Below are 13,542 nucleotides of genomic sequence, written 5' to 3'. Positions count from 1 at the left end.
CCTAGTGTGGACACAGTTATACAAGTGCTGCTTATTCCCCTTTCTGTATGGGAACAGATGTACCAGTGGAAAACAGCTTTGTACTGATTATACTGGTATAATTTTTGTGTGTAGACAGTCCCTTGGACAAATGCTTAATTTTAACATGTAAATAGTCCTAGAAACATGCTTAATTTTATTGGGTTAGGGGCATAATTACTTGATGTCATTTAAGTCTATAGCTGCAGTTATGTCAGAAAAATGATTTTTCAACATAAGCAAAACCCAGTTTTTGAGAAGAATAAATTGAGCCATAAATTGAGTTAAAGCCATACATTTTCATTATCAAGTCAATATTGTAATAGAAAATGTTATACTATGATAGACAAAGCTGTCTTATTTTAGAATTATTTTTTAATAAAATATTTTCATGATAAAGTGAATGAATACACCATGATTAGCATTAAAAAACCCTTCAGTTACTCAGAAATATAACAGAAAATGTTAAATATGAACTACCTTAGCAGTTGTAGCCAAAATGCTTTAATTTTCTTCTTTAAAAATCTTGAATAAATTGATTGGAAACCTGCAGTTCCTGTAATGCTTACTGTAGTATGTGATTATTGTGGATCTTATTGCAATCTGTCTTTAAGAAAAAGTAATTTAAAAATGAGTTTTCACAACACATGTAATGTAGGACAACCTTTAATAAGGTCAGCAGCAGGATCTTAATGTCCACCTCAAACATTCTAGATTTTATGATTTTTTTTTTTTTTTTTAAGAACAAATAATAAGTTACTTTAGGCCTGGAGTGTTGTCCTAATTATATTTAAAATTCTTTTGTTCGAGAGATTTATACTACTTTAAACTACCTTAACATTGAGACTTGATGAGATATAAGATTATTCAGTATAAAATTGGTCTCAAGACAGGTTTGTGAGCAGATGTAGCCTGTGTATTTATTTTTATTTGAAAGAATATTTATACACTGCATGTTCTTACCACTTGATGACTCAGTGGGAAGTCAGAGCACCAACTTAAACCACAATGCTAAGAAGAGGAAACTATATATGGTAAAATAATTTCTTATACACCGGATTCTTGCATGCACCAGGCAAACTAAGTAACTATTCTTAAAACACACTTGTAAATATATGTACAATAGACATTTGTTCTGTGCATTATAATGTACGACATGTACATCTTGCAAAGATGTTTTTCAATGAGTAGTTCTTCACTACTTTGTAAGATGCAATGTTGCATTTAAATGTTGCTGCTGTTAAACATTTACAATATGCTTAGTTGTGCTGAACTTGGAATTCGATAACTGCCCCAAGGAACACTTCAATTTTGGTTGCATTAGGGAATTTGTTTGCCAGTGGAAAGAATGGGGAATATCTGGGGTCTTTTTAGTAAAAGGAGTTTTTTAGTAAAATGAAAAATGGATTATCCTTGACAAATTACAGATTTTTGAGTGTATTGATTGTATAGTTTGAAGTTCTGGAAAGTTTTTTAATAAGCTGCTGAAAAATAGGCATTTGTGATTTGATTTTATTTTTTAGTTGGCAAGTGTCACTTTTCGTTTTTACTCCTTTAGCAAGAAATCAAACACTCTGGGGCCTTTTCTTCGGCAGCGTTGTTACTCTTTGTGCTGATGCATCCGATGAAGTGAGCTGTAGCTCACGAAAGCTTATGCTCAAATAAATTGGTTAGTCTCTAAGGTGCCACAAGTACTCCTTTTCTTTTTGCGAATACAGACTAACACGGCTGTTACTCTGACTCCTAGAATATCCGTTATAGATCAGTAGCGTACATAAAGTGTTATAACTTTGTAGCCATAGTGTCAAATATGTTTAGCCATCTGAAGCCACTGAATTTTAAGTTGACGATGAAAACTGTGCTGCAATATGAATCTCATCATTAACTTCTAAGAATCCTTTTTAAAAAAAAGGCTGACCTCCCTCATTCACCGGATCCTCCTGTAGCCTGGGGAAAGGTTCCCTGAGCTGGGAAAGGAAACCAGGAGTTCAGGTCTCATCTTCTAAATGCTATTTAAATTCCTATCAGACTTGCTAAACTTATTATTGACCAAGGGGCCATGAACCCCAAACCAGAAGATGGGGGACAAGCTGCTGAACCTCCCCCTCCCCCCGTTTTTAAATAGGTTAGCAGAAGGCTCATGCAAAGGCACTGTGAACCCAGGTTTCTTATGTGACAGACCCTGCTCTTATCCACTATACTACACTGCCTTTCAGAGTGACTAAGCCAGTTTAGCTGTACTGTTTCCTGCCACTATAAACCCCATTCTTTCTCCAGAGCCAGGGATAGAACCCAGGATTCCTGATCACCAGTATTCTGCTGCTGACTAGTAAATAGTTGTGTATAATCCCTGGGATAGTGTATGTTAGTCCTTCTCCAGGCTGGTATAGAAAGGGACTGGCAGTTACTCCTGTAGTTCAAATAGTAAGAGCCTAAGCTGGAGTTCTCAAGGTGAAGCAGTTCAAACCCTGCTGCTGATCTATGTGGAGGTAGGGTTGTGTATGATTTGCTCTGTGAAAAGACCACTTTACAACAGTATTGTAGAACTTAAACTATGATGATTTGTAGATTGTAAATGTGTGAATCACCAAAACACACACTTCACCTTTCACTCGTTTATTGCACATTTAACTTTTGTCACCCTCCTGGTAGGTGTATCTGTGTTGTATGTCATCGTCTGCCCAATCTGAAGAGAATGAGTGTTTGTGACAGCTCTCAGCTTGAGAACTTGGCCCTGTACCCCGCACAAGCTGTAAAGACTCATGCTTTCAATTTTGGAGATCATTGTTTCAATTCATAGTGTTGGCCAACATGGCGTCCATGACACTTGCAGGTCTCTCGTGTTGGTGTGTTTGAAGGTTGAGAAGTACGCTTAATACTTGCGTGAAAGGGCGTGGGAGGAGCAATAGGCAGATTTACTGGTATAGTGCTGCTGCAGCTGCTTGTGGCTGTATGTAGTTTCTGGAGTCCATGAGAGGCTCTGATGGAGTGTTTTGGGAATTGAGTATTTACGTGGACTCCTTCGTAGAATAAGGGGTTGCAGGCGCACAGTTTGCTAAGGCATATCAGCCTTGCACAGTCTTCAGAAGCAGCTTCACCTGTATAAAAAAAACTAAGAAATTAGTGAACAAAAATTACATTTAGTGGCATTTAACATTGCAACAGGGCACATCCCAGCCACCCAAAACCTTAGAAGCATGGAAATAAGTTATGTGGAAAGCACTTCTTTCTACCTGCACATTGCAGACAGCACTTTTGATAATGCGCTTCATTGCTCCATAAGGTTTCCATCTCCAACAGATTCCCAAAGTAATATATACCCCTACTTGATCAAACTTGAGTGACCTCAGCTGTGTTAAGGCAAATTAACTCCACCAATGCTTTAAATATGACAGTTGTACTCATCTGTTCATGTAATTGATATAAAAGCATATGAAGTCACATGCACTTTTGTATTAAAGAGCATGTTTGATCAAATTGGAGTAATAGGCTTGTGAGGCTCTATCCCCCATTAATCAGACTGGCTTCATAGCTTTGCAGACTCTCTGATACTCAGGTGTGGAAATAAGTGCATTGGCAAAAAGATTTTGGGCTCCAGCCTGTTCCGATGTTCCAAATACGGTTGGCCATTAATTGCTGTCATAAATAGGAGCAGCACTCTCTTGCATGTGTAGACAAGATCTGAATAAATCCTAGATATTGATAGCCTCAGAATAAGCAGAAGGGCTGACAAGCCCTTGCCTTGCCATTTCATACCATATTGCTGAAGGAGACCTTTCATCTTTGGAAAGGAGTCGGGACTTGTGGAAGGGAGTTGATAAGCTCAAGAACACGCTTCCTAACCCTCAAACATGTCAAGTTGGCTCCAACGGCAGACAGAACACATTTAAAAACGGAGGTGGTGTACAAGAAGAAAAGTGAGGGCGACAAAAGTTTTGCCCTGCATCATGTTTTTCCATTGATGCTGAATGCAAATTGATTTTGCTAATTAAAAGTATAGAAGCTACTAGGTAAGGAGTCATATTAAATGATTCGTAATTCTTGCCATTGTATTTAAGGTTCTTAACTTATATCCACATTTCCCAAACTTTTGAAAGTTGAGCCTGCCTTTGGGGGAAAAAACCCCAAATGTGCCTCCCGCCCCAAACGCCCCAAAGAATGTTAAAGGCCTACTGTTCCTTTTAATGTATATATCTTCATGCACCACCACTTCTCCTCTTCTCTCAGGGAAGTACTGGTGTATAACTTCCCATCCTTTCTTACATACTTTGAGCAATGTTGATATTTAAAGTATTCTAACTGGCATTTGAGTTAATATCAGTTGAAATGAATAGGACAGTTCACACTTTAGAATTCAGGCAGAAATTACTGCATCAGTTAGCCTTCAAAAAGTGATCCGAGTGTTTTTCCACAACTGTAACAGCTAGAGACTTTTTGTTTTTATAGACACAGCAGAAATGCTAGAGAAAATTTGAAATCTGTCTGCTCCCACAGCAAGCCGCTCCCACAGCAAGCCACTCCCCGCTCCCAAAATGAAACAAACACTTTTTCCCAGGGTAGCATGTCCCACATCTTAGAAAATGTAGACTTACATTAAGTTCTTTCAAGTGTTACATGGCTTTTTAAGTATAATTTTAATATGCCTTATTACCCTGCAGTTTGGACTAGGAAGATGTGAATAGCAATGCACGCTTAAGTGCTGTGCTGTCCCTGATGTGGACGCTATGGGCGCAATCTGAAGAGCCCCAAGTTTGCAGCCCAACTTTTCGGTTCGTGCCTGCAGTATCGTTACTGGGGAGTTACAGCACAGCATTTGTGCACTGCTATTCACACCCCATTAGCCCAAACTATGGGGTAGTATAGACAGGCCCTAAGGGTTTGAGAAGTAAGCTGTTTGCTGCCAGAGGACCACCCTGAAAGGTGATCAATGTAGAGTTGAAGAATGGTGGGGGAGGTGAGCCAAATACAGTATAGTTAAGCTCAGAGGTTTCGCGCATATCTTTACCAAATGAAACAGGCAGTATTAGTATCTCTTCAAAATTTCAGATATGTGCTTAAAAAAAGTTTCTAAAACTATTTAAAATGAGTATTGACGTTCTAGGCAGAGACTTGTAAATGTACATTTGGGCCTACAAATTTACCCTAATTGTGAGCTCAACTGTAAACAGTGAGTATATGTTCATTAGATGTTGCGATAACTTACAACAACAAATATTGGTGGGAAAAGGTGCAAAAGTGGGACAGACTGAAATAGTTCAAGCAAAAATGTCTGCTGATATTACTCAAGGACTACGTTAAGATCATTCTTGGTAAACAAGAAAAGTGTGGAAGCAGAAATCAGTAAACTACAATTGGTGTATTGGAAACTAGGTCTAATTGTTGGACAAAATAATGAGAGGGTGGTCTATTCCAGCCATCATTGCCTTTTGGGGTCCTTAAAGAGACTTTGGGGAGAACAATTGGCCAGTGGGAGTGAGCTTCACCATCATGGCTACCATCCCCACTGTCTCCTCGGAGCTCAGATCTTTTTTATTGTGAAAGATGTCCTGACCAAACTGGGCCAGATGACATTACTACCCCCACTAGTCTCGCATCCCAAACACCACCTGGGATGTGAGACTCTTTTCTCCCACCTCCCCCAATATGTCTTTTTCCTTCCTTACCTTATTTCTTCTCTTTCATATCTCTCACTCCTTTTCCCTTCTGTCTAAAGAGAGTCTGGCTTAGCTGGCCAAGACTGCATGTTTTTCAGCATTGCTGTGAGCCTGTGACCAGAAAGAGGTAGCTAAACACAATGCCCTAAATAGGCCTCTTCAGGTATAAGTTTGCCAGGTCTTGGAGTGGGTAATAAGTCTATGTGCTATGTCTGTTTTTTTCAGCAGTGAAAGTGCATGTGAGAGTCAACACCAGAGACAGAAGCTGCATTTTCTGTCTTTGCTATTCTTTTCTTTCCCCCCTTGTGTGTGTTTGTTTTGTTTTGTCATCTTAGGAAATGGGATCGGGCTTTAACAACACCAGCAATAATAGCTCCAGACCATCTCAACTAATTTCTTTGTTTTTCCCCAAAAGGACAGTCACTACCTTCTTTAATACTACCGAAGAGGCTAGTTTTTTTTTCCTTCTAAAAACTCTCCAGATACAGGGAAAGGGAACAAGCGATGTTGTTAAAATGAGAGCCCTATTTAATACTTTACGTTTCAAATGCTTCTACTGTTTTTCCTTCTTCTCTGTATCTTTAATAAAAGGATTTGTAATGATGTGTTTGCTGTGGAACAAAGCAGGCTGAGGTCACTGTCTTCCAAACCCCGAACTTCGTTTAAAACTGTTTAATGTTGGACAGTCAGGATCACGTTAACACCTTTGGGCCCCTTTATTAAATCTAAATTAACACAACATGACTTATTTTCTAAAATTCCTTACCTGCATTTGAAAATTTCCCATAAAGACTAAAATATTTTTAATAGTAATAAACAAATGTGATGCATATATTAACTAATCAAATTATTTAACTTTTTTCTTTGCAGTTTGTGAAATGTGGGTATGCAGGCTCAAATTTTCCGGAACACATCTTTCCAGCTTTGGTTGGAAGACCAATTATAAGATCAACTGCCAAAGTGGGAAACATTGAAATCAAGGTAATGTTTTTTTCTATAACAGTTTAAAGCATTCACGGTAGTCTTTCAGTTGTATACAGTAGAACCTTGGAGTTACAAACTGATCAGTCAGCCTCACACCTCATTTGGAACTGGAAGGATGCAATCAAGCAGCAGAGACAAAAAGAAAGAAAGAAAGAAAGAAAAAGCAAACACGGTACACCAGCAGTTCTCAAACTGTGGGGCGGGACCCCAAAGTAGGTCGCAACCCCATTTTAATGGTGTTGCCGGGGCTGGCCTAGATTTGCTGGGGTCTGAGGCAGAAGCCCAAGCCCCACCTCCTCAGGCCAAAGCTGCAGCCTGAGGACTTCAGCCCTGGGCAGCGGTGCTCAGGTTACAGGTCTCCTGCGTGGGACTGAAGCCCTTGGGCTTCAGCTTTGGTCCCCCCCACCTGGGGCAGTGGGGTTCGGGCTTTGGCCCTCCCCCACCCAGGGTGGCAGGGCTCAGGCTTTGGTCCCCTCTCCTGGGCTCATGTAGTAATTTTTATTGTCAGAAGGGGGTCACGGTGCAATGAAGTTTGAGAACCCCTGCAAATGTAAACTACTAAAAAAAAAGGGTAAGGAAACAGTTTCTGTGCTTGTTTCATTTAAATTAAGATGGGTAAAAGCAGCATTTTTTTGTGTGCATATTAGACTTTCAAAGCTGTATTATGTCAATGTTCAGTTGTAAACTTTTGAAAGAACAACCGTAACGTTTTGTTCAGAGTTATGAACAACCTCCATTTACAAGGTGTTCGTAACTCTGAGGTTCTACTGTAACACATGAAAGTACTTTCTCCTTCTTTTATCATGCCCCCCTAGCAGTCTCTCCTGTGATTCACTGCTTAAGTAATGAGCTTTAGCAGCTGCACCCCTTCGGGGCGTGTGGTGAGCAGAAAGGTAGATTAACGTTACTGGAAGCTGACCGTCAGGGGGCCAGTGTGCATAGGGGGGCTGGGGCTCTTAGATCTTGATAAGGGATTTGGGGAAATGAGGCAGAAGTTGATCAGATGTCTGATCCTTGCTGTCCAGTCTTAGTGCAAGATTCTGAGACAATGGTGAGTATTGGCTATAACCTGTAATTTTTACTATTCAGTATACAATTAGTTGTAAGCAAAACCATCTGTGAACTTGTATTAGTTGCCTAACTTTGCTTGTATTTATTTTTCATTATGTTTTAAGTAGTGATGGTAGACATAGTGCTTTCCACAGAATAGAGAAACAATCCCTGCTCTGAGGAGCTTACAGTCTAAAAATATTGTAATATTCCAGGTTTGAAAACAATCTAATCACTAGCATTGAGTTGAAAACCTTCCTTGAGGCATGTGGGGGCCTATGTTTCTAACCCTTCTGATTGCAGAGATACTATTTCAGATTTAAGTACATGCAGGGCTGACTTCCTGAGTGTGCAGATAAATTTTGTGTCTTTGCTGCTGCTGCTTCACAAAGCTTTGAGTGGCAGAGTGAAATCAACAGAACTCTGGTCAGTTTCACTCCTGATATTTGGAATCCTAGAGGTAGCACTGAAACAGTTTCTTGCTGGTGCTTAGGGGAAAGTATGAGCATTAGTAGAAGGTGGCATTAGAATTATTTAAGGGGAAGAATGACAAAAAATGCAAAGTAAAGGTCTAGACCGGAAAGGGGTAAAGTAGCGGAGATCTTTCATTTCCTTCCCTGCATCCCTCAGCAGCCAGGAGGTTGGGTAGTAGAGGACTTTTCACCTTCACAGTAGCTGGGAGGACATGGAGGGAGAAAGAGAGAGTGCTTCTCCTCATTTCTAGAAGCTTGGTGGGGGCAATTGAAGGTCCACATTTTTCAGACATCTACTTGCCAGTAGCTGAAGTGAAAGCTAGATTCTGCAAGCAGAGTCAAAGTACAATCCTGGCAGAAATCCCCTCACCCTACACAGTGATTAGAAATGTCTCACCAAGGAATTTCTCCTGGAGATTACTGATGTGGACCCATCTTCTTTCTGCTTTGTTTCTACTTTAGGCTCGAAGCTTTAGTGTTATGGGTAATGGCTCTGATACATTTTTCAAGCCCTGACATGGTCAATGCTGCTAGCCCAGTTTAGGATGGCCTTTGATCATCTGAGTATTTGATTTAGTATGAGCTGAGGCTCTAGAATGGGGTTGAGGGGAGTGTCATATATGATGTATTGATGCTTTTTTGCATCTAACTTCTTGTATCATGTCTCCCATTCTAAAGATAGAATCACTCAAGGATATTTTAATGAAAAATGGGACTTGGACTCCTGATTTATTTTGTAACTACTTTACAGGACCTATCTACTTTATTGTAGTTGCTGTAAGACAAGGCCAAAATAAAACCAGGTCAGGAGAAGCAAACAACCATCCTACAGATCTGTCTCAGATCTTCCTTCCTGGTGCATATGTAGGATAAATTCAGAAAGACAGCACAGTGAAACTGTCTGAGGGCCATTTTTTTCCCCTCTGGATGTCATTCCATTTTTGCTGCTTTCCTAAAAAGATATTTTTGGCAGATAAATTATACTAAAATTTGAATGGATTAATTCTAGCTACACATTAAAGAGGATTGTGGCTCATTCAGAAGACTCTTGAGCAAAGGAAATTGACAAGAACATCGTCAGTTTAGCTCTTTAAAAATATTCAGAAAAACTAGCCAAATTCAGGAACTGAGCCCTAAAACAGGGTTTTATAAAAGCAGCCTAACCCTCCCTTGCCTATTATTCCTGTCAGGAGAGCAAATGAGGACATAAGGAGACTCCGCTACATCAAAGGTGTGGTTTTCACTGGAACAGTTTCCCCCAAAATTCCAACCAGTTTTAAAACCTGTTGAGCTAAATTGATTTTAAAACTGCTTGAAGTTGTAGTGCAGATAAGGCTCCTGGCAGCTTGAACTAGTTTTACTGAACCAGCTTCTAAACTACCTTCAGCAGTTTTTGAAACTGGTTTGGTAAAAATGGTTGGCTTAGGCAGCCTAAACTATGCTGCACTTCCAACTGGTTTTAAAATAGATTTTGATGGATCAATTTTAAAACTAATTAGAATCTTTAGGGATACTTTCTTGTAGTAGAACAGACCCAACTATGCACTTTACCTCATTTTTATTCCTAGTCCATGCCCCACAATTATCTTCCTCAGTTCCTATCTCAGAAATCCATAGAGTGGGGTGTCTGTAGGCTTTGAGTGGGTGGAGAATATAGTCAGCATTCACCCTGTGTTCCTCCTGCGACTGGATGTGGATTTTCTGGCAGCTGCCTTTGCAGAGTACTTGCCCTGATGTTATTGTCATGTGTAAGTAGAGCAAGTAAACATGCCTTACTGGAGCTGATATTTTTCTTATTAAAATGCTATTGGAAGGGTTGGTGACTGAGGAGGCCTAGGTTTTGATCTTGGATTAGGTCACAAGTGAAAATGGCATCCTAGTCCCTGCTTGTCCACAAAAGTACATATCTTGCTGTGTAGCACAATGGCTGTTAATTCTCCTAGCCCCTCTCCAGCACAGCAGGGTACTGCATGGCAGAACTGAGATGCGGAGCTGTGTAGGAAAATGTGCACAAATCTGCCTGCACTGTACTCTTTTCAGTTCATTGCTGTTGCTGTGTCACTTCATGAGCGCTTAATTCAGTTAGAATGAATACATAAACAGCATTTAAGTTTATGAACTTCATGTACTCACAAGTTTGTATTTTAGCTTAATATTTTTATAACTGTTATAGTAAAAATTCAACTCCAAGAGCTGGAAGGATGAATATTTTATGGAAAAAAAGAGGTGGAGGAAAGCAGGGATCCTGGTGGCAATGTGCTGGCGTTAGTTGCTTCCAAATCCACCACGCAATTAGTCTACTCCAGATCTACCACTCACTTTGGATAAAATTCGATTTTTAATGGGATATCAGCATATAAAAGATCTTGCTTCTTAGAAAAGATGCAAAGACACTAGTTATTGTCAATAGCATATTGTGAATAAAAATGAGAAGCCCGCCACTAAACTAATGGAAACAAGTTAATCACAGACAGAAATGGCTTCTGAGAAGAACAGCAATGTCGTTGACAGTGGTAGCTTGGCCCTAACTACGCTAACTCAGAACACTTGCAGCAATACGTGCATCTCTTTTCTGCTGTATATCTACTGTGTACTTAAAATAATTTGAGGATTTCCTTTAGGCCTTTTCTGACTCTCTTGCTTCTATCTTCTTTCTTCACCTTTCTTGACCTGTTGAAGTAGAATAACAAAAAGATGGTAAGTGAGGTGCCCCTGTATTGTTTGTTTCCCATTTTTTGCTTTATGGGACGCAGTAGCCGTTGCATTATTTTGATGCTTTTTAATGTTTTGTCTTGTCCCACATTTTACATCTGATTACTTATTTTAAACTTTGTTCATTGCTTTGATTTAGTAGCAACTAATACTATAAGAATCTTGTATATTGCTTCTGATTGTGACATGACCTGAGTTATGTGCAGATGCAAGAATAATTCATTTTTCTATAAGAGCAACATGACTTTAATGTTAACGTTAGAAAATGCTTTATCTAACATAAATAAATGAATCATTATTCTAAAATAATGAAGATAGGAAAAGATCATGGCTTTTCCTTGACCTTGTCCTGGTCTGAGGTATACGTTATGCACAGAACAGATTTCAAATGGTGGTTCTTTAACTAGCGATTGTTAAATAAAGTCAGAATTTTATGAATTTGTTGTGATAGAACTGATGTAGTCACATGGTTACTTAGTGGTATGTTTGTTGGAGTAAGTTTAGCAAATTATGATCTTCCTAAAGTTTAGGGGTTTAGGTTTCTAATTTTTACATTAATAGTCCATTCTATGAAAACTGTTTTATAAAATTAAGAAAACTGATTAGGGGACTCAAATTAAAAATCATGTAATAAAATTATTTCTTTACCAGTTACTAGTAACTTCTTAGATTATTAAAACTAAAAATAATTTAAAAGTTCCAGTTTGCTTTTCATTATGTCTTTTTCTTTCTTAGTTTAAACAGAGAATCTGAGTCACCTTTACCTCTCAGTGGCACAGTGATTGGGTTGTAAACGCTGCAGTAGACAATTTGGTTAAAAGCAACCATTTTGTTGTACTTTAATATTATAATAAAGGAAACACTTATTATTTTGCTAGATTGTAGAAATGTGATCTTTAAAAAGAGGATATATTTTAATTCATTTCTTTAAATATGGTGGTAAGTCAGGCATTAAGGCTCCTCTGGAAGAAGATGGTCTATAGTGGGAAGCAAAGGTAACATTTCATTGTACCCACTTGCCTCAGGAAATACCTGTGGAAAAGGAAAGGGTTTTCTTATATAATCAATTTAGAAATTGACTATATGAATCACAACTGGGTAATATGTGTATTTTGTATAAAATATCATACTGGGGTTGGGGTTTTTTTGTTTTGTTTTTTGATGCGGAATAAAAGGGATACATATCAGTTATCTGTCTACCCTGTTAAAACTTTACTGGCAAAGGCTTAGTTAAACCACTTTTTATTTTAATGTTTAGTGTGGTACTTCCAGTCCCTTATTTGCTTTTGCTACTTGTTCTGTATGCTTATGCAGCTCTCATTATCCCTGTTTTGGGAATGTGCACAGAAACTTGCAGCATGCATGGAAAAATTTTCTGCTAGCCCCACCTACTATCTTTTATGTGCTTTTTCACATCTCAACCTATTCAAGTGAGTATTTGATGAAGTAATTTTGGAGATCTCAATGAGTAAACGTCTGTACATACTAAGGTTTCTTTACTGTTCCATGGTGACAAAATGCAGGGTAGCTTCTTACTACGGTAAGTTTGATTTAAGGTTTTGATACGAGTTCTCTGAAAAGATCTAGTATGGGTCTCAGCCACATTAAATATTTTGTGCAGTAAAGCCTACTTTTTATATATAAAAACTAATTTCAGGTCATGGGCCATTCAGTACATATAATCAGATGCAAGTTGGAATATCTTTTATTCTTAATAATCAAAAACTGCTAAAGAATAATGAAAATTCTTGCAAACTGACATAAAAACTTCAATACTGTGACTTTATAGGATCTTATGGTTGGTGATGAAGCAAGTGAATTACGCTCAATGCTGGAAGTTAACTACCCAATGGAGAATGGCATAGTCCGGAACTGGGATGATATGAAGCACCTCTGGGACTACACATTTGGACCAGAAAAACTTAACATCGATACGAAAAACTGTAAAATACTACTCACGGAGCCTCCCATGAACCCAACAAAAAACAGGGAGAAGATTGTAGAGGTATGTTTCTTGACTTGAATAAGGAAAACCTATTTGTGGAGAGCAGGAATTGATGATGGCAGGCACTAAATTTTGTCTAAGAGGTCACTGCTTTTTTAAAATGTAAGATAACCCCTCAAGGCAACATTCTTCCTTGCAGAAAATGGGAGAATTGGTTATAGCCCAGAATAGTCACCTTCCTAGTTTATCCAAGGGCAAACAATCCTACTTAGTCCTAAAGTCTAAACAGACTAGCAGTCCCGTGCAAGCTTCTGGACCAGGAAATCACTGATTCAGGCACTGAAGTTCAGGTATTCCTGCACATCCCATCCCCATTGACCCAATAAGGTGAGCTAATACATAGGAAAGGTCTTCCAAAACCCAGTTAATCTTCCTTCACCTCCCTTTCTCAATGACTTAATCCTGCAGTATTCTGAGTAGACCAAATCAAGCAAAGCACTAAAGTTCATGCTTATCTTTAAGCATGTGAGCAGTCCCATTGACTACTGTATATTGGATTAGTGCCAGAGTTCTCAGCATTTCTCAGGATCAGGCCCTAAATGAATTTGACTCCAGCTGGGAGATTAGCAGAGTTTACAAGGGAAATTAAGGTGGTGGCTTGGAAGTAAGGAGTGGTTTACCAGGCAGAGTGTATAGTGTTGCTGTA

At 38.9% G+C, this 13,542-nt stretch overlaps 1 protein-coding gene across 2 annotated transcripts in view; it reads left to right on the top strand.

Annotated features, from left to right (window-relative positions):
• Positions 1 to 13,542, top strand: part of ACTR2 (actin related protein 2) — a 43,314-nt gene that overhangs the window by 5,231 nt on the left and 24,541 nt on the right. Inside the window, exons 2-4 of one of the 2 annotated variants that reach the window (XM_074949561.1) lie at positions 6,543 to 6,653; positions 10,862 to 10,876; positions 12,681 to 12,896. In XM_074949561.1, the coding sequence (XP_074805662.1) occupies positions 6,543 to 6,653; positions 10,862 to 10,876; positions 12,681 to 12,896 (342 nt within the window). The remainder of the gene's footprint in view (positions 1 to 6,542; positions 6,654 to 10,861; positions 10,877 to 12,680; positions 12,897 to 13,542) is intronic. The other variant, XM_074949562.1, reaches the window with a different exon arrangement.

Source organism: Natator depressus, chromosome 3, assembly GCF_965152275.1.
Source record: "Natator depressus isolate rNatDep1 chromosome 3, rNatDep2.hap1, whole genome shotgun sequence".
Lineage (NCBI taxonomy): Eukaryota > Metazoa > Chordata > Testudines > Cheloniidae > Natator > Natator depressus.
The sequence above is the reverse complement of the archived record's forward strand: the minus strand, read 5'-3'. Positions and strand labels throughout refer to the sequence as shown.